Genomic DNA, 20,725 nt, shown 5'->3' with positions numbered 1-20,725 from the left:
GGGTGTGATTAAAAAAGCCAAATGGTTTCAAGTTGTCCCCTACACTGTGAAGCTTTATTTTTTTTACTTTCCAGACACTCTAGCGTGAAAGCTGTGATCAAAAATAGCAGTTTCTTCCTATACAAGTCAATAAGAGTCCAGTGAGCAGCAGAATAGCAAAAGTGCTGGGAAAGCCCTTGAAACAAAGGAACTGAAAGGGGTTTCTCTCCGAGCCACTGTCCACAGGCTATTGATTGTGTATTTGTTTATTTGGTTAGAAGGGTGCCCTGAGATCACATTTCCCTAATCGAGGCAGATTAGAAAAAGACATACGATGCTGCATAAATTAGGTTGCATGATGTTACCCTTCTACTGAATTTCATGTCATAATGCTCCGTTAATTGGATTTGGTGTATTGTGCATTAGGCCTTGTTTGGGAAAGAAAGACATACAGACTGGCTATTAGTGACAAAGAGTAACACGAAGATAGGAGGGAGTGAAACGACTGTGATTTAAAAGGATCCCCTTCATGATTTACATCATGAGGCAATAGACCATTCCAACATCATAACCTCCCCTTTACAAGCATTATGTTAAATTCACCTAAAATGCCTATCCAAGGAATATCCAAAGTACATGAAAGCTATTCTTGCTTAATTTTTTTTTGTACAAGTACGTGTATGGTCTTATTTGAATGGTAAGACTGAAGTTTTTTCCCCCCAAAAGTCAAAATCATTGGAAGTGCATCTGTCATTGACTTATACAAGTGACAACGCACTGAAATAAAAATCTGTCTGTGCAGATCCATATTCAGACATCCAGGTTATAGAAACTTCAAAAAAGTTTTATTTTTAAAAACACTGGACTAAAAACTTCCATCCTAAAGACCAGATTCCTAAACATCAAAAGAGCAACCTGGTGTATGCGGTCAAATGCAGCGAGGAGTGCAAAGATCTATATATCAGGGAAACCAAACAACAGCTCAGAAAGCGCATGTCCCAACACAGACGGGGAGACTCCTCTGGACAAGACTCAGCGGTCTACACCCACTTACAACTTACACAGTTTTCAAGACCACGATGTACACATCTTGGACAGAGAAGATGGGTGGTTTTAGAGAGGGGTCAAGGAGGCCATCTATGTTAAAGTGGAACAGCCCTCACTAAACAGAGGAGGGGGACTGCCACATCACTTGTCGTCAGCTTACAATGCTGTGTTAAAAACAGTTCCTCAGCGCTTTATCGACAAACCGACTTGCTCCACCTCACAGTCGGGGGGGAGGGACGCCAACAGAATCTGCTGGGAACACTATCTTCTCTGGCAAACACACCTGTGGACTACATCTCCCACAAGCCATGTGATCTCATGCCATGTGCTTGTCATGTGACTTCTTTGTGTGTATTTATTTGCCAAAGCTACTTCCTGTTGCAAACATTACCGCTGATTGAGGTGTTTGGATGAACACCAAAACCTCTAATTTTTAAGCTTTTAGTCCAGTGTTTTTAGAAATATAACCTTTGTGAAACTGCAATAAAAAGTTTGTTTTATTAAATCGTTGCCTGAATTTTTTTTTTTTTTTTTGAAAAAAGATGCTGCAGATGACTAGTACTGGGACTTTTTACCTGGAAAACACAATGGGGCCATGTCATTAAGCCTCATCAACAACAATCATCAACAGAATACAAACATTTTACATATGTTTTTCTAAGGATTTGTCAAGCGTTTTTCAAAAAGAGGGTAAAACAATGCACCGATTGTGTGAATATGAGTAGAAAATCTAATTAACACAGAAACAAATGTCAATGAGGAGCTTACTGTATATAAATACACTTCTAGAAGCAACACATTCTCATCACAACTCATCAAATATAGCCACTTGGTCAGTGCCATTCATGTCTACATATGGCGCACTAGGTATTCTAATACGTATGTTGTTGACATTACCAGATGGTGAGTCGATTTACGCCCGTCCCACATTGTCTGTTTTTTAAATACACTTATGTTTTACAGGACATGTACAGTTTACACTCATTAGACAGGCTTAAACTGTCTATTAACTGTCTAGTAATGTCTATTTTACAGACATTACAACACTGCCCCCTCCAACCTGCCCTACAGGGAGTTTCCAGCTCCTTATATTGCAGTGTTACCGGCAGCATTTATAACTGATGCCATCCAATGGTTTATTATACCACCACAGGTGCCTCCTAGCCAACCGGTGGTGCATCATACTACAACAAAAGGAGCTGTCTGGCCGAGCAATAAACTGACGCCACTCAGCAGCATATCGGACAGACATCAAGAGTAGCTTTTGGTGTTGATGTCTGACTCTGAAATCACTGACCAAGCAGCAGTATTTGATGACTTGAGAAAGAAAATGGGCGGCTAGAAAATCTAAATTGATGGGAAAGACTGTTTTTCCTCCTTAAAACAACAGAGGAGCCATTTGTTTCACATTTATGTAGACTTATAGTGGTCTGTAGTGCCAGGAATGAGTTCAAATTACTCTGTAGGTGAGAAGTGTCATTGACAACAAGACCCATAAGCCATGGGGCCAGTCACTGGATACTGATTGGCTCTGTAATCTAAGAAGTGACGCAGGAAGTTAACACAGACCTTCACTGGCTATTACAGGCTATGGGGTGGGCACGGAAGCTCCTATTGGTTCAAGTAAAGTGTTAAAAAGCACAGAGTTAGGAGAAAAAAAATATGGATGTTATGTGAAGAATTATGCACATTTGGAATGATGCAACAGCAGATTGTGTAATGTTTTTAGTCTGTATATTTCCCTGGATTTAAATCATCTGGACCTTTGGGAGTGTATGAGGGCTTTATGAGCAGTGTCTTTGTTTGCATAATACCGATCTGTGGATTAAATAAATGTTTCATAGTTGAGTTAGAACTTTTTCTTTGTTTGTTTCTAATCGCACAGAAGCCTTTATTGAATCTGCTGTGGTGGTTGTATCTTGAAATGGTCCGCATTAGTCAAACTGCAAGGAGCGTAGCTTTCGAACAACAGGTGGTATGATCAAACCACTTAAACGCAGCAAATATAGCAGTTGTTTACATATCATAATAATCAAATAAAACCTAACAAAGACCATGGGTGGGACGTCAGATTTATATGATTTAATGTAACAACCTAAAATATTCTTTGTTCTCTCTTAATATCATAAATCAGGATATATTCAGATGTAATAAGGACGCAAGGCTTTGAAAATTGACCTTCGTTACTCCATGCAACCACTGTAAAAAATTATGCACACAGTCACTGTTTCTTTGCAGTACATCTAATTATGTAGACCAGTTTAATTAATGAGTTAATATTCAGTACTTGAAGAGCAGTTCACTGAGCCGTCTGCCATTCTTGGAATTTATCCAGAGACATCTTTAGTGTAAATTAACATGTTGGGCAAGTAGACTATCGTTTAAACTGGAGATTTAGTTTTATGGTTATGTTTCTCAGTGCTGCAGACACATGGTCCTCTTGGGTGATGCTAGACTAATGTGAGTACAGACACTCTTCTAATGGGGGCCCATTACAACCCACACTGCAAGAACTATTCATTTTTTATGAGAGGGGTAGATCTGTTGGCGCCTTATATCAGGGGCAGTCACCCTCACTGGTTACATCTGGCTCTGAGTTCATGCAGGATTCAGTGAGGCTGCAAGTTTAAAGGAGGATTTTGCCTTTTGGGGGTGATGGATCATGAAGTGGGGCCAGGGGACTTGCAGAGATCCTTGACTTGATTAACTTAAGTAAAAATTTGACACTCCTCTGCTTTAGCTTTAGATAGAAATATCACACTTTTACTACTTTAGAAGTATAGGCTACTTTACAGAATTATCCACCAACAAGTACATACAAAAGTTAAGTTTAGCTCCACCACAACCAACTACAACAGCAAAATGTTCCTTCCACATTAATTATAATCAAAAATATAATTGTATATCTAATATAGTAATATTACTGCATATTACTTTTATTTTTGATGCTTTAGGGGCCTTTTGCTATTTACTTAGATTCTATGCAGTAATAAAAATATTCAAATATGCTCAAAAGGCCCCAAAAGCTATGATGTCACTATGAAGTTGACCTTTGACCTTCAACATTCTTAAGTCCAAGTTGACATTTTTACCAAATTTGAAGAAACTCCCTAAAGGCCTTCTTCAGATATTGCTTCATGAGAATGAGATGGATGCAAGATCAGAGTGACTATGACCTTTAACCACCAAAAGCTAATCAGTTCACTGGTGAATCTAAGTGGATGTTTGTGCAAAATCTGAAGAAATTGCCAAAAGGCATTCTTGTGATATCACATTCACAAGATTGGGACATACCATATAAAAGTTGATAACTAGAATGTAATATGGGTGTTACATGGGCCATAGTACTGTCAACTGTTTAAGTTTTTTTGAAAAAGTGTTAGTATGCCATAAAAAAACTAGCCATTAAAAAAGGCACAGTGTGCACAGTTCTCCTGTGTGGCCCTTAATCATATGCATGGCCCCCTAAAGTGGCACTCTATCCCCCTTTTCTTGCAACATGGAATGGATTCTGTTCCAGTTCGTCCAACTAATTTTGAACTGTTCAAAACGTTTTGACCAAAAATAAATTGGTTCAGAACTCGAAAAGTTGTTTCTTAGCTAGAACCAAAAATTACCAGGTTTTACTCAACCTAAGGTGTGAACCTTGATGACATCAGTGGGTATCGTACTCTACATGTTGAAAAGAGAAGCTTGAAAAGGTCAACTATGGAAAAGTCAAGTGAGAAATCGTCTAGAAAAAGGTAGTGTGCAGCAATCTCATTATTGTTGGTCCCTGCTTGTTTTTCCAGATAAAAACAAATATCTGTAATAGAATAAAAGCTTGCAGGTGATCAATGCAATCCGCCATTTTGCTATTAATGTTTACATATGTTGTGGGTTGTGCAACACTCTCCCTTGATCACTCATCCTTGATTACTTTGTTCAAAACTGCTGGAAACACTGGCTGGTTGTCCAGATGGCACCAAGGATCTATGAATCCTCAACAGGATCATTTAAGAAAGAGAGCTAATTTGGTGGAAAAGGGGTATCTCTTTTCAAAAGTTTAAGAAACCCTGATCTAAGGTTTTCTTTTTTAAAAAAAACCCAGTACTTTAAAATGGCCAGTTTAGCTGCTAAGTGTCTACAAATTTACAAATTCTCCTGGGGCCAAAGCCACCCAGCCCCTCAACAGTTGGGTTGCAGCTGTAGATTGAAAGTGGTAATTGCTTGGATTACTTTTTTTTCCAGAGTCTCGGACATTTATTTGTATGTAAGTGTTGCTCTTTTGCATTTTGCTGCTTTCACTTATGTAAAGGATCTCAGTACTCCCTCCATCACTGCAGAATGGTGACTCGATAGAGGGATTTCTCACTCTCCCATCTGTGGTTGTCATCCCTCCTACATGTGCAGGATTCTCTACTGAATATTACCAAATAACGTAAATCATGGGGTTCTGCAGCAAACCTTACATTTATCCGAGAGGAGGTTGTTGATGTAATAGTTGGGTGGTAATTCTCTGTGGGCTGGATAGTTCAGGTAAGGTTGAATGTGACAAATGACAAGGACCATATCTGCGGGAAGTTCTGATAAGGACCCATAATGATTATAATGTCTTCGCAATAATGATGTAAGATTATTCATGATTCTCATCAGTGCTGCCTCCAGACACTGATGTTGCTCCACTCCTTTCGCGGATCCCACAGCAGACAGGTCGTCCTCAGCTGGGGGGGGGCACCTGCTGTCCCGCTGCAGTGGCTGTGAGATGAGATGATTAGTGCACAGCTGGAGACACAGGCAGACCTGTAACACCTGCACGGACTTTAAACATCACAACATCGCACACAGAGAGACGCAGACGCGCACTCTCCATTCTGTGAGATCCAGACATGATGTCCGGTCTGCCGGGCGGCGGCAGGACAACGCGCGGGACCACTGGCACCCTTTTGTCGGCATGTCTGGTCTCCGCTTGTCAAGCCCTCCGGAACTGCGGGGAGGTCCAGTGCGGCGACGGCCACCAGTGCTGCCCGCCCATCGTCACCGGGAACGGCAGCGCCAGCTCCGCGGTGCGCTGTTGCAAGCTTCCCATCCACATTTTCTTCGACAACGTCGGCTGGTTTACGCGAAAGCTGTCGGGCATCCTGATCCTGTTACTGCTCTTCGCCATGGGCTACTTCATCCAGCGGATCATCTGCCCGCGGCCCCGCCGGCACCCGCACCATGACCGCAGCGAGGAACCCTCCCTCTTTCACGGGCACGCATCGGCGTCCCAGGACTCCCTGCTGGACCGGTACCCCGAGTACAGCCTCGGGGACTTCGCGTCTCCCAACCTGCCAGCGTACGACGAGGTCAAATATTTGCCCACGTATGAGGAGAGCATGCAGGAGATGCACAGAGACCGCTCCGATGATAACTTGCTGGCGGAAAACGAGAGTCAGGGCAGGGGGAGAGCGGCGGGACCGAGAGCTGGAGACCAGAGGCGGGATGTCCCGGAGGTGTCAGTACCGCAACACAGCCCAAGGACATCTCGGAACTCTGTCTGAGCTCCAGAGACAGTATCTTATTTTCATATAATCAGGGTAATTATCTTGCAGAGATATAAACTCAAGTGCAATTATAATGCCGAATATTACGAATAAAAGAGGAGGCTGAGAAAACGTACGTGTTTTGTTAGATTATAGCGGATTACTCGCCTTTTGTATGCAAATGACCGCTTGGGTTAAGTAAAAGGAGATAATGAAGAAAGCGGAGGCGGCTGAATTTGACGCTCTTTGTGGCTAATTTGGCTCCGGTACAATCGCATTAAGTTTTACTTCAGCACCTCAATTTTAAGTGGCACCGTGAGACAGTTTTTTTATTCTGTCAAATACTTGCCCTTTCTTAGTCTTAATGCTTAATATTCTGCCGGACCTGAAAGACCTCATTTTCTTTTGTTTTTCTTTGTTGAATTTGCATCCAAAAGGAATAATATTTAGATATTTTTGTCTCAGTAACCTGAAATGTGGGCTGGAAGAAGGAGTGAAAGGATGAATATCGATTTTTTTCTGGAGAATATTTTTATCAGCCAGCTTTAGAGCCAGTTAATTGATGCATGAACACGTTACTTTAAAAAAAAAAAAAAAAAAAAGAAAAACAACATGAGGGCTCACACATGCACACACTTCAGTTGGGGCTGACAGATGAGCATTTTATCAGTGACCTGAGTCGTGTCTGTTACTGCACAAACTGAAGCAGCGGCACAGAGGTACATTTAAAAAACAAAAAAAAGAAAAAGCTTTGATCCTGGGAGCCTTGCAGCCCGAGGCTACATGTATCAGTGTCTCCCAGGTTCTGAATTCAGTAAAAACAATGGCAGAGATTACAGCAGGCATACTGATATTGCATAAACTGCCAAGAAACAAAGTTGTGTTTTGATGATAGCATGTCAGACAAGATCACAAACGCTGCCCCGAGCAGAACTAACACAGCACAGCTCCAACCAAGCAAAGGAAAAGACAAAGGGACATCTGAAAGGAAACAAAGGTGAAACAGAGACAGGATGCAGTTCTGTCTTTGTTCTAGTGAGAGGACGCCATCAGATCCACTTGTGTGTTGACCTCAAGTGTGTAACTGGCCCTTGCTACTTTGCATTTCTGAATCAGACAAGATGTGTTTTTTTCTCGTGTTATTTTTTTTAGCTGATATAAAACAAGCTGAAGCAACACGCCTCATTACATCAGGCTTAATGGCCTGTTTACCTGGATTAAAGCTAAAGGTGTGCTTGCCATTAACAGTCCATTAAAATGCCTCATTATGTTATAATATTAAAATTTGTCATTGTCACTTTACTTTGACCAGGAGTGTTGCCATATCCTCTCTCTAGCAGACTGGAAGCACAATATTAGTCCAACGCCAAAGCAGAAGGAGACAAGTTGATTACAAAGAAAATGTCATTATCAAATACCTTGACAATCATTATTACAATTTATGGATTAATCAGTGGTCTGTAAAGTTGCACAGAATTGTGAAACTGTCCAACATAGGTTCCCAGAAATGAAGATAACATCTTTAAATTACTTCTTTTGTCTGACCAACAGTCAGAAACATATTGTTATTTAGCATACAGCTGAGGAAACCCGCAAATATCCACATTTAAGCTGAGATTCTTTTTTAATCAACTTTGTTTAAAACTGATGTAAACTAATAATACGGAAGATTTAGTGGCATCTAGCAGAGATCGTTACAGATTGCAACCAGCTGAAACTTCTCCCAGTTAGAATTCCTTCAGTGTTCATTGTTTGGGAGGTTTATACCAGGAGCCGAATTATCTGCAGAGATCTTTCCCTAGCCAATACAAATGGACAAGGTGATTAAAACCAGTGAAAACACTTCAAGCAGTAAATGTTTATAATCTGTGTTTCTCCTAGGCTGTTTGGCATGTTGGAGACGAGCTGTTAGTCCAGCACCTGCTAATGTGTGCTCACCTTTTTTCTCTGATATCTTAAGATCCAGATGTTCAGGAGGTTTTCACCAGGAGCCGAATTATCCACAGAGGTCAGCTCCTCTGCAAAACAAACAAACCTGGTGATTTAAACTGGTAAAAACACTGAATAGGGCAGTTTCACATTTAAAAAAAAAACAAAAACGGTTTCTCTGAGACTCTTGTTACAGATGGGCTACTAATGGTGGCAAAAATGCAGACGGGCAGATATAGTTTGTCCGTTTTGGGATACTGTATAAACATGACTGCAATATCTCTGCGGACAAGGACTTGCTTCCCATGCAGATATAAACAGCTCATTCTAAGATAACACAAACACAACTGTTCTTATTTTCAAGTGATTAGACACTAAAAAACATACATACTATTATATTTCATATCTACCAATATACCCCCCTAAATCCTACATACTGGACATATTATCGATTAATTCTCAATCTTGATCCATTATTTTAAAAAAAGTGAATTGATTCTCTCTAACCTCAATTACATGAAACATATTTCTCTATCCATAGCCAACAAATGTACTAATTTCTTTACCTGTTCTGAAAGGGAAGGCCTTGTTAATATATAAACTGTGCAGCTCTATTTATCCATTGCTTATGCATTAGCAGGTGTAAAGCACAGAGGGAACTCAACCTTTTTTAAATCGACTCAACTGATTTAGGCAAGAAGCTCTGCTACATTAAGTAAAACTTAAATTTCTGTCAAATGTTATGGCTATTTAAATATGGAAGACATCGCTGCTAAAGCTTCTGTATCCACAAAACTAGACTATACAATTAGAGACCTTGAGCTCCCCTAATGCTCTAGACACTAAAAGTCTGAGTGTGATTGTGGTGGCTTGTGTAATCCAATACTGCCGGACCATGATGGTCAAACCAATAGTGAACACTGATGGCTTTCCTTTCCTGAGGGATGTCTGCGGGTGGGTGGAGTTTGCACTTAAAAGCATTAAATCTATGCTTATAACCCACTGATGGGTAGATGAGGTGGAGTATGTGACCCTAAGATGCATGAAGCCATGGATGAGTGCTGCTCAAACTGTAAGAGGTGTGCAGTTCATTGTGATGCAGCACCTCTATCAACGATGTAACAGTAGGTTTGGGAGCAGTGAGCATAACCAGCCTCCTACCGTTCCCAGCATGAAACTTTAATCAGATAGCGCACAGCTGGGACATCCACTGGCAGGGGAGAGGAAAACAGTGATATAGATGGTTTTCTTTTCCTCAAATCCACATTATACAGGGACAAATACAGAGTACACACGCTCAGCATTAGAATATGCACCACTGATCCAGTTATTCTAGTGCTCACTGGACCAAAGAACGAGTAACTATAAAGGTGAAATCAATGAGCACTAACCTCCTCATAAATTCTACATTATATCCGGGAAGTTTATTTTTAGGGGAGCTGCATTGTTTGGCCATCAATCGAATATATGAGAGCTTGCAAGTCATTAGATATTAATATAAAGCTTTGTGGTTTATGAAAGTACTGTATTTATTTGGTATTTTGTGCTGTGTAATTTTTTTTTTAATTTTACATAGCCAGTTTATTGTTCATTAGTTTCCACTGACTAAGTCTAAAGATTGTTTTAAATGACGTCTGATTGTCCCAAAAAGCACAGTGTATTTGGTGAAGCAGCAGTTCAGTATGCCAAGATGCCACCAATGCGTATAGCTATAATACACACCTGTGGTGTCTGGTGGCATTTTATGCAACTGAATGCTTCTATTGATATGAAGGGCACTGAGTGAAGTAGAAAATAAAAAGTATAAAACAAAGTACTCTAGTGGTATCGGTATAACTTGCAGGGTAATGGTATTGGTACTGCTGTTGTATTTTTTTTAAACAATTCTCAGCCCTACAGATAAGGCTCAATATATTTTGCAACAAGTGTAGAATTGGCTGAGAATACCCACACAGAATAATAAACTGTCAAATGAAATATTTTTTAATTACTAATATACAGTTGCATTAGTGAGTTTGGGTACAGTATGCATCGTATAGTAAAAGTATAATTACAACGCATGCCTACTACCCGCTGATAAGTCATTTCATAAATTTATGGAGCTTGGTCTGGATGAATATGGTTTATCACACAGTGAGCCAGCTTAGGAAGAAAAGCGGATAGAGGGAGTAAAATACAAGAAAGACAGTGAGTCAGAGAGAGACTTAGGCTGAAAGCGGCTAAAAGTGCTGAGAGAAAAAAAAAAGCATCAGCAAGAGAGAGAATGGACCCATTGATAGATTTTCCTGCATCTACCGTTTTCTCTGATGTTTCATCTGTGGCCACTCAGTTTCGGGGATTATGCCGATCGATTTCTACCGTGTCTGTCCACATCAGCGTGATACGGTCTAGCAGTTGTTTTTTGAGACAGATCTTCTCCCTCACTCGTCCCTCCTGGGCCACTAGAGGAGATGGATAGGCTATAATGGTCCGCTGACGCACTGGCCCTCTGCCAACCGGGGGGTGGAGCTGCACGGCAAGCAGTTGGTTTCACACCTCAGCAGAAAAGGAAATACAAGAATAACTCAAAGAGCAGCACACACTGTAGATATATTGGACTCTAAAACACACATGAACCCAGAAATACCTCCTGGGTGCATGTGCAAAGCTGAAAAAACATGTCAAAGATACTCTATGATGTTTGTATGAAACCAGTAAAGCGTCAAGACATTGAAGGAAAAATAGAGAAAGAGAGGCAAGAAGATATTTTAGTTGAATATATACAGTATTTCCATCAATTTTATTAAGTGACATTCTTTACAATGTTTACAGAAGGCAAAGTTTTGAAAATATAAACTGTAAAAATATCTATCCAAACAAAGACAAAGAGACAAACTTCACTGAGAAACCATACAGCAATATATTTGTGCATGACTGAGCATGTCAAGTTAATTTTGACAAATGAAAAAGATAATCAACTCTGAACTTGATGCGCTGAAACCACAGTGAAGCTGATATGACAGAAAGGCCATCATGGTGTTGTTGCTTTGAAACCGATATAAGATATAGATATTTCAAATAATTAATTCAAATCATACACCCACAGTAACATAATGCCATGTATAAAGTAATGCTAATGTTTAACACTACACACCAACGGACGTAAGATTGTAGTGTTACAGTCATGTTCTTCACTAATCTTCACAGCTCCAAATATTCTCTTTTTTTTGTACTTGAAGTTAATGTACTTGTTACTAATGGTAGACATTTAACGTCAAGTACAGACTTTTTTAGTACTCTGATGCCGAGCCATTACTGTTCAATTGCTACGCAGAGCTATTATTGTTAATATTCGCCAAATGTCAAAAGCACATGTAAATTGTTTCATGCAGAGAGGATGTTTTAGAGAAAGGTCCCCTGAACATTAACGTCGAGAGGCCATGCTGCTCCTCACAGAGGCAGTAGCAGCTTTCTCTCTCTCTTTAGACAACTCCATCTCTATCTTCGCCTGGATTTTCTCCCAGTCCACCTCAACCTGGCGGAGAGACAGAAAGACAAGATGAGATTAAACTAGATACAATACTGTGTGTTGCTTTGGATAGTATGGGATGATGATGTAGAGCAGCTAAATTAACCACATTACTAGAGAAGGCGAGGCTCACACTGTACACCTGAAAGTGTGGTGTGTTTTAAAGGGACAGTTCAGATTTTTTGAAGTGGGGTTGTAGGGGGTACTTATCCATGGACAGTATATAACATGCAGTTCATGTCGGTCGGCATGCCCCCAATTTGGAGAATCAGCCTGGAGTCTGACATGGAATATAAGCAACATATTGCTGTGGACAGAGGGCAGCAATAAAATGTATTTAAGGCATCTTAAGAAAGGTCCCACAATTAGAAAAATGACACCCTTATAGCGCTCTCTACAAAGCCAGACATCATTGAGAAAAAGAGTCCTTTAACATCACTGATCACAAAAGCTGTTGCTCAGCTGCTGCCTCCATCAGTTATTTTGTTTGTGATATTGTGTGACTTTGGCGTTTAAAGGGGTAACTTTGGATTCACCAAAGTCAGACATTAACACTAATACCTAACTGATTGAGGTTGAATTGAACAAGCAGCTCCCTTGTTCAGCAAGCCTAAATGACTGTTTTTGTCGGTGGAGTCTGGTGGCTTTGATGAAACCATGGATGGCTAACTGATCACAATATCTTCCCCGTCAGAACGGGCTGTCTAATGGAGAGGTAAAGCTGTGAAAATACTCTAAATGTAGCAGACATTATTGATTTTATTTTAGGTGGGACTTTCTTTATGTAGCTAAAATATGTTCTGTTGCTGACTCCATCGACAGAAGAACATTGCTTAACTTCCATGCCTGACTCTGCCTGCTTCTCCAAACTGGGGTTGGTGCAAACTGACCTCCACTGTACGTAATACACTAACTATTGATAAGTACCCCTAAAATAAAAATGCTACTCTAAAAAACCCTAAATGTCCATTTAATGCTTTCCCCCTCCTGAGCAGACTAAGGCATCCCACTTATGCGCCTCCAAGCTTAAACAGCTCCGGACATGGACAGCAACAACTTCTTGGCTTCTCTTTTATGTTTTTTGGTTCAACAGAGAATAAGCCAAGGTGATATTGAAGCTTTTATCCTCTCAGAATTAACTTCTGTCAACTGAAGGCAGTCAGAGTGTATAAGCGGAGTGTAAAAAGCTAATAACCCTTGGGAAACATTTAAAACAAGACACCCTCCACTGCTAAAAAGGCTTCCCTTAAAGTTGCCACCTAAATCAATTAATGCAGTGCAGTGCTATCCCAACTTACCCCTTCAGCATACTGCAGGAATCTCTTATTGGTTTCCTTTCTGCCAAATTTCTGTAGAAACTTTCCTCTATACGCCAGCACGGTGTCCACGTGGGTCTTGTGTTTGACTGCCAGCTCCAGGGCCCTGGACACAAGATGAAAAGATGCAGATACACATTCATCCTACGAAAACATCAATCGTCCTAACAAATGATGCACTGGTCTGACTTTGTCAGTACTGACAACTGGGCTTCAGGTATCTGACGTTACCAACACTGATCCCATACCAGTGTATTATTAATAAGCTGTATGCCTCACCATGTGGAAGTGCCTGGGATCATTCTTTAATGTGCAGTCTTGACTTAAACATTGCTTTCCTAACTTTGTAAAACACAATATAACAAATAAATAACCAACACAGTTACACACTTACTGAATTGTTATTTCTTATTAAAGGTATACTATGCAGGATTGTTACTGTTTGTAAACACGCTCGCCAGGTTAAGTAAAAGCCAGCCCCTGAGTCACTCTTGTCTGGTGTTTCCCCTTGCTACATTTTCAATATTTTGGTGCTGTGTCTCTGGGGTGCCAGCTGCTTCCAGTCTGGCACCTGGTCACTACCTTTTTTATAAAGCCTTGACCTCACCTGAGCACTTAGGGAGTACATGCCCATAAATGTCCCGAGCACAGAAAATAAGAGGAAAACAAGAAAATACAGGCAGAGGACAGAGTCAAATACACTACCACACACTGCTTGTGGGTCATGAGTGATCCTGCATAGTATATTTTTAGAATAATAAATTGTGCATCAGCAACTTGTTAAAAAAAACTTAAAATCTACAGGAATTGTAATTTAAGTGTAAATTTCTGTTTATGTTTTGACATTGGTCAAAACATAAATCCAAATTCCAGAATAGAGCAATACTGTATACCATGAGAACAAAATGCGGTCTACGCTCTGTTGATAAATGATGGAGTAGTAAGAGTGTAATGTGTAATGATGCATTAACAAAGAATTTAATTGATCTCCATTATTACTTATATCCAAACACCTTTTTGGTTCAGTATCTGCTTGATATCCAATATAAGTATCAAATCAATGCATCCCTACCCTCTCTTACACCTAATTTTGAGCAAATGCCTTACGAGCCTGACGACTTATATTGTCCCTCTCCTTCCAGCTGTACCTTTGTACAAACATTCAAACAAACATCAAGTTGTACCTCTCCCAGTTGAAAAGGTCAATGTTGACTTGTATGGCTTGGTAGATGAGACCAGCTTGTAACAGAGTGGCCTCAGCCTCCTGGACCTGACCGCTGAACATCAGCATGTGGGCCAAAGACGACTCCTTAGATGGCTGCTCCTTTATAAAGTTGATGTACTGCACCCTAGGTAACTGAAATGAGATGAGACAGGAAGACAGGGAAAGGATTAATGTCCCGATCAAGTTTAGACGCCCCCCATTTTGATCTGTATCACTTAATTTTGAGTATCTGCTGATACTGAATCCTCATCTGATGTCTCTATTTTCCTGGATAATACAGCTGCAAGATACTCACTTTAAGAAGTTTTGAAGTTCAATCAGAATCAATCCAAGTACATGCATTACAACTGAACAGCTCTGCAATGCATTAAGAAAAAAAACCTGCATCTAAGGCATTCCTTAATGTTGTTTGATATTAATTTATTTAAAAAAAAAAAACAAAAACAAAAAAAACAAATCCTTTCTTAAATCTTTTTGGTTGCCTGTGTTTGTTGCTTCAGTGCAGCCTTTGTTACCTGAATGAGCTGTATTCCGTTGAGTGATATTTTTGTAATTTGTAAATCATTTGCACAGATAAAATTAATTCATTAGCCTATTGTCTTTTCACTTGTTGGGCTTTTATTGCACTTACAGTGGTGTGTTGTGTGTGACACACTGCTGTCTGTCTCTCCTCCACCTGCGGTGCAATACCATGTGCCAGAGCTGACAGTAACGCACAAGACATACTCACACTGCACTGCAACTATTTTTCATAATTTCAGTAAATACCATAAAAAAACACTGTGTTTTGCTGTCATTTATGGTCTGCCGTGTTTCAAGGCAAGCGGGGAGTGGAGTGGAGGAGAGACAGTAAGTTGTAGGGTTCAGAATGGCTGCACTCTGCATTGTTGTGAATGAAACCTCTGCATGGTAAAAACACCTGTGTGACAGCTGATGTAAAAGAAAGGATCAGATCAGGCATAATATAGCTCAAAAAAGCCAATCTGGATCAGTAAAAAAAAACAACATTTTAATTGGTCTCTTTGATTTCTGTCAAAATCACTGAAGAGATGGCACAAAATTGCATGTTCGACTGAATTAGCCAAAAACTAATGCTGTTACCTCTCCAATGGCAGCGTAAGCCATTTCTGCTGTGGTCAGCTCCCGGTTTGCCATCGCCATGCCAGCAAGACAAGCCCACAAAGACTGGTCCTATAAATGTAGAGAGCAAAGGCACAGAGTGTCTTAAAATGATAATATTTCACCATCTGACACAATGATATAGAGATAATCACGCTTTTGTGCACTCTTAATATTATCTGAACATGTGTAACTTTTATTTGAACTTGACCTACATGATTCTTTCTAAATGCAAAGTCAGTTCTAGCTAGCTGTGATTAGGAATATACCAAAGCACAACGATTCAAAGTAGTTATGTGGGCACAAAGAAAAGGATATGATGGTGTCTTTATAGTGCCCATTACATACTACTCATATCCTGGCCGGCCTCACTGTAGCCATGCTCCAAACCATTAAAACATGCATAACACACCACAAACAAACATAAACACAGACATTTGCTGTACACAACATCAATGCATGTAAACAAATGTGTCACCAGTTTATTTCATGCAGCTGCATCAATTAAACTGAGGCCTTAACCGAAATTGGCCAAGAGTTGAGTAAACTTCACTTTGGAGTCACCACTCTGTAATTTCCCCTTTAATCATTGTCCATCACTAAGACAAACAGCTCTAATCACAAACCATTCCTGAAAACAAGTAACACTGTAAGCCACTATTTGAGGTCGTAAACTTGATACTAAAAGCTGACAACACAAATCACAAATCTCCTTTGTGAGACTTACTGGTGTGCCTGTATTATTGATAATAAAAGCTATCTACTGTATGTAACGTAGGCCTGTTTGTTTGTATGCCTGTAAACTATTACATGTATCAACTCCTATCAGGTCAGGGCTTACTGACAATGACTGTGATTCTGGGAAAAGCCGTGCTGCCACCAAACTCTTACCAGAAGTAGAGGAGGGAGGGGTCAAAGAAAAAAAAAACTCTTAAAACCAGTGCCTCTCCCTCCATCCCTTCTGTCCCACCCCTCCTCTTGCTGCTAGCCGTCCATTTCTCCAGGGTTGTGGTTATTGCATCATCGGCCAAGCAGAGACACAGTCCAACACTGCATTTAGCATGCATTTGTCTGTGTATACATATGGAGAGTTTACACATGCATATAGTGTAGAGTGTATTTATGAGTGAGGTCTATGGGGGATAAATCCGGTAAATGGTGTCACCAGGCTAATTGAGGGCTAATTAAAGCCTGCTGGTCTGGTCCCATAAACCTGTCTACTACCTTCTCATTTTAGACTCTGTCTCGCTCTCTGTCATACATATATGCATGCATGCCTGTGACACACACCACAGCAACCTGGACTGTGCCAGGGCCCTTGACTGCGGAATATGTCACACTATGTTGACGTCAATTACATAAATGCAAATGCAAAACAGAAAAAAATCATACTTAATGTTATCAAATAATGCACACTGTGGTTTTGTATGGTAATCAAACAACCAGAGGCCCCCTGATAAAATATTATCACAGTACTTAGGTCAAGATGCAATATTATTGCGATTTTAAATGTTTTGCAATATACTGAGTATTGCAATAACATATATAGTGATATATTGCGATTTATTTATTTTTTGTAACAGCTAATTAAGGAACATCTGTTTTTTATCTAATCAGACAGCTAATTAAGGAACATCTGTTTTTTATCTAATCAGACAGATTTTCAGTCCGTTTGTTCTATTCAAATCATTTTTCATTGCAGCTGAATGTATCTAGTGGACATTTGATTTTATTACTCTAATAGTCTAGCAAACATTTATTTTGTATTTGTAACTTTATTTATATAATAAAATATCAATACTTGGCATTGATGTAACGATAAAATATTTCCACATAAAATACTAATCTGTATTGTTTTTTCTCTCGCTCCTGTGCAGGCTTTCTGTCTCAAAAACTTGTATTAATCAGACCTTGACCAACCCTGAGCTGAGCTCTGTCCTGTTTTTATCCAGACTGTGGAGCTGCTGGCATTCCAGTTTGTGTGTGGGTGCAGTTTATTGAACTTCTTTTTTATGAACTTGAAAAATTTAGTAATGTGTATTTTCTGTTGTTTCTTTTTAATCGCATCTAATATATCTATTGTATTTTTGTAAATAGACTATTGTCTGCTTTTATATGGAATGCTATGGACCTTTTTCTGTGTCCTTAATAGTCATTATTACTATAAATCTAACATCTAAAGAAATACGTCAGATATACGTCAGATATAACTTCAAGATCAGATGTAAGAGTGATGTCATAGCAGCCTGACAATTTATTCACTGGCACAAATACACATCAATAGAGATATCTTGATATCTCACCTTGGCGAAGCGGCAGAGGCGCAGTGCATCCTCCCAGCGTGCGGAGGTGCTGTATTCGTGCAGGAGGGCTGGGTATGGTGGTACACTGCTGTACACAAGTGACCCGTCCCCTTGGCGTAGCGTCACCTTGGTGCCAACATAGCTCAGAATGTGGGGTGCACGGCTGAACTCGCTTTGATGGGGGGCAAACACACCCATGCACGCATGCATATACACACACACACACACACACACACACACACACACACACACACACACAACCACCTGAGTTAGAACATATACATTTTTTAAAATTATTATTCCATCACTTTTCCAGGCCTGGAATATGAGATTGTGAAATTCCATGACTCTTCCAGATTTTCAAGACTGTGGTACCCTATATGTTATAACAGTACACGTAAACAATTTTATCACGTAGAGGATGATGGATTGTGCTACTTAAGAATACAACAATAAACTTATTGAACGTCAGTTTTTTCCAGTTTCCGTATGTGTGCATTTGTTAAGATTTCTGAGACAAAGAGCAATTTGTGGCATCCAACCATATAAATAATTTTGCTAAACTGATGATATAACATACTGACTTTGTAATTTACACTGTACTCGGTCCAACCTGCCTCCAATCACAGATACCCTAAAAACCTAGACACATTCGTAAAAGTGGAGCCTTTGCATATATTTATTAGCTCTTGCCACTTGGTATTTGGTGTTCCCCTATTTGCACATTGCATAAAAACAAACTTTTATTGACTCCCATGACAGAATCTGGCTGCTGGAACACCAAAACAGTAAAAGAAAAAATAAATAAATAAATAGTAGCCCAAATTGATGCTGAGTGAACTGAAGCAACCTGCAATTGCAAAACTCGATCATATTACAAGCAAATGTACAATGCTGGAAAAAGTATGATTCAGCATTGGAAGTGTAAAAATTAACAACAGCAAGCCATAAACCATTGAGAGGGGCAAAACATAAAGCATAAATAAAACAGAACTGTGCAGAGACATGCAAAAGTAATCCAAGACTGCCTGTATAGACAGTGCAGGCACTCTGCCTTAGTGCCTCTTGTACTGGCTCAAACTGAAGACTTTCAGGCAGGAAGCATTGTACAGTCTGACAGCTGCTGGCAAAAAAGAGTGCCTAAAGCGCTATGTGTTGCACCTTGGGGAGTGAGCTGGAAGGTGCAAAGAAGCTGCTTCTCTCTATTCTTAGTTCTTATTTTACGTACTTTCTTCTCTAGTGAATGGTATCAGTAATTTATAATAAAATGCCAGGATATAAGCGAGATAAAAGGGCTGCACGTGTCTACCTGCCATCCTTTATGGACTGTGTTTTTGGCAGGAGTTCCTTGTCAGTGAAGACAGCACTCGGGTAGTACCACACTGTGAACTGGTTGTCTTGGATTCCACACAGGATGTTAGCAGCATCATTCCATGCCATACTGTGAACCATGCTTCCTGCAGGACAGAGCGAACATACAAACATCATGTTCATCTAATGTTAGCTACACAAAGAGAGTCACTACATTTCTTGCCAAGTGAGTTCCCTCCTCCCCGTCTCACCAATTTTACAGATTTTGGGTTCTCGCCCAAGATGACGTACGGAGGTCAAATAAAGGTCACGGTTCTTGTCAATCAGTGCGATCTTCCTCTCGGTGGATGGGCCACACTGGTCCAGAGCTATCTCCACCACCTCCAGCTACAGATGAATAATGGCACACACAAGCACAAAGGTAAGAGGGAGCAGCTGAGTGAATGATGGTGGGACGACAAAAGATCGGGAAAAGAAAGGAAAAAGGGGAGAGCGGTTTGTACCGTGACCCACAGCCTTGCCAAGTGTGTGTGTATATGAGAGAGAGATAGAGAGACATCCAGGGGGTATGTGTGTCTGAACGTATGTGTGTCTGAACGTGTGTGTGAGTGAATGTGTATGTGTGTGTGTGTGTGTGTGTGTGTGTGTGTGTGTGTGTTTGGCCAGAGCCAGCTGGCTTCGGTGCAGAGTCTTGGAGCTGTGGAGTACTGGCAGACAAAGCCATGCTGACAAACAGTAACTACTGCTACCTCCACTCCTTTTCCTTCTATTCTTTTCTTCTTTTTGTCTCTTTCCTTCTTAGTCTGACTCCAAAGCCCTTCCCCCAATCTCTTCCTGTGTCTTTATTGTCTCTCTCCTTTCTGGATATGGATTACTTTATTTTTTTTAGCACAAACACCCCCTTTGAAAACACTTTTCCCCTCAGCTAGGTCTAATTAGAAGAAACAGCGCCTGTTGAATCATCAGTGCAAAGCACTAGCTTGCAAAACGTCAGCATCCTCGCCAGTTGATTCACATAGAGGACATGGAAAATAAGCAGTGTCAATCTTGCCATGTAGGTTGGGTTTAGCTTAAGTATAATAGTACAAAGGGGAAAATGTTCTTGTTGGCTACAGTAATACCAAAAAGTCAGAGTCCTGATCAGACCACACAGTCAACTATACATTTGGGAACACCAAAATTATGATTGGCCTTAACTGTGTGTTGCAGTAGCTGTTTCTAAGGTTAACTTTATCAAGCACTCTGATGCTGACTTATCAGTTCAGTGATGCAGGTTATTAACATTTCTTGCATTTTTCACAAAGACGTAGCTACCATGATATCTCCCATATATTTGTGGACTGTGGTTTTGAAGCCTGAAGTTCGGCATTTTAATCGTCGCCATCTTGGTTTTTTGGAGTCAGAAGTGACCATATTTGGACGAGAGGTTGGAGCTGTGAAGGAGTGAGTGGCTCTGACTCACAGACTGTAGCGACGACTTGCAG

The 20,725-nt window shown here is 40.3% G+C and overlaps 2 protein-coding genes across 4 annotated transcripts in view; one reads left to right on the top strand and one right to left on the bottom strand.

Moving 5' to 3' along the window:
* Positions 1 to 5,368: 5,368 nt before the first annotated feature.
* Positions 5,369 to 6,662, top strand: c15h3orf80 (chromosome 15 C3orf80 homolog). The gene has a single exon (XM_042487363.2). The coding sequence runs from the start codon at positions 5,895 to 5,897 to the stop codon at positions 6,546 to 6,548; it is 654 nt and encodes a 217-aa protein (XP_042343297.1). The 5' UTR covers positions 5,369 to 5,894; the 3' UTR covers positions 6,549 to 6,662.
* Positions 6,663 to 11,204: 4,542 nt separating this feature from the next.
* The window catches only part of ift80 (intraflagellar transport 80 homolog (Chlamydomonas)), a 54,959-nt gene continuing 45,438 nt past the window's right edge, over positions 11,205 to 20,725 (bottom strand). For all 3 annotated transcript variants that reach the window (XM_088078986.1, XM_088078985.1, XM_088078987.1), the window contains exons 14-20: positions 19,493 to 19,628; positions 19,240 to 19,387; positions 17,931 to 18,102; positions 15,610 to 15,699; positions 14,468 to 14,640; positions 13,266 to 13,389; positions 11,205 to 11,973 (exon numbers count right to left, since the gene is read on the bottom strand). In XM_088078986.1, the coding sequence (XP_087935112.1) occupies positions 11,863 to 11,973; positions 13,266 to 13,389; positions 14,468 to 14,640; positions 15,610 to 15,699; positions 17,931 to 18,102; positions 19,240 to 19,387; positions 19,493 to 19,628 (954 nt within the window). In that variant the 3' untranslated portion in view covers positions 11,205 to 11,862. The remainder of the gene's footprint in view (positions 11,974 to 13,265; positions 13,390 to 14,467; positions 14,641 to 15,609; positions 15,700 to 17,930; positions 18,103 to 19,239; positions 19,388 to 19,492; positions 19,629 to 20,725) is intronic.

Source organism: Plectropomus leopardus, chromosome 6 (genome assembly GCF_026936395.1).
Source record: "Plectropomus leopardus strain MGB_pleo_1.0 chromosome 6, ASM2693639v1, whole genome shotgun sequence".
In the NCBI taxonomy this organism is placed as follows: domain Eukaryota; kingdom Metazoa; phylum Chordata; class Actinopteri; order Perciformes; family Serranidae; genus Plectropomus; species Plectropomus leopardus.
The sequence above is the reverse complement of the archived record's forward strand: the minus strand, read 5'-3'. Positions and strand labels throughout refer to the sequence as shown.

What these genes read in the sequence shown, in the direction of transcription:
- c15h3orf80 (XM_042487363.2), top strand. Translation starts at nt 5,895, where the DNA reads ATGATGTCCGGTCTGCCGGGCGGCGGCAGGACAACGCGCGGGACCACT.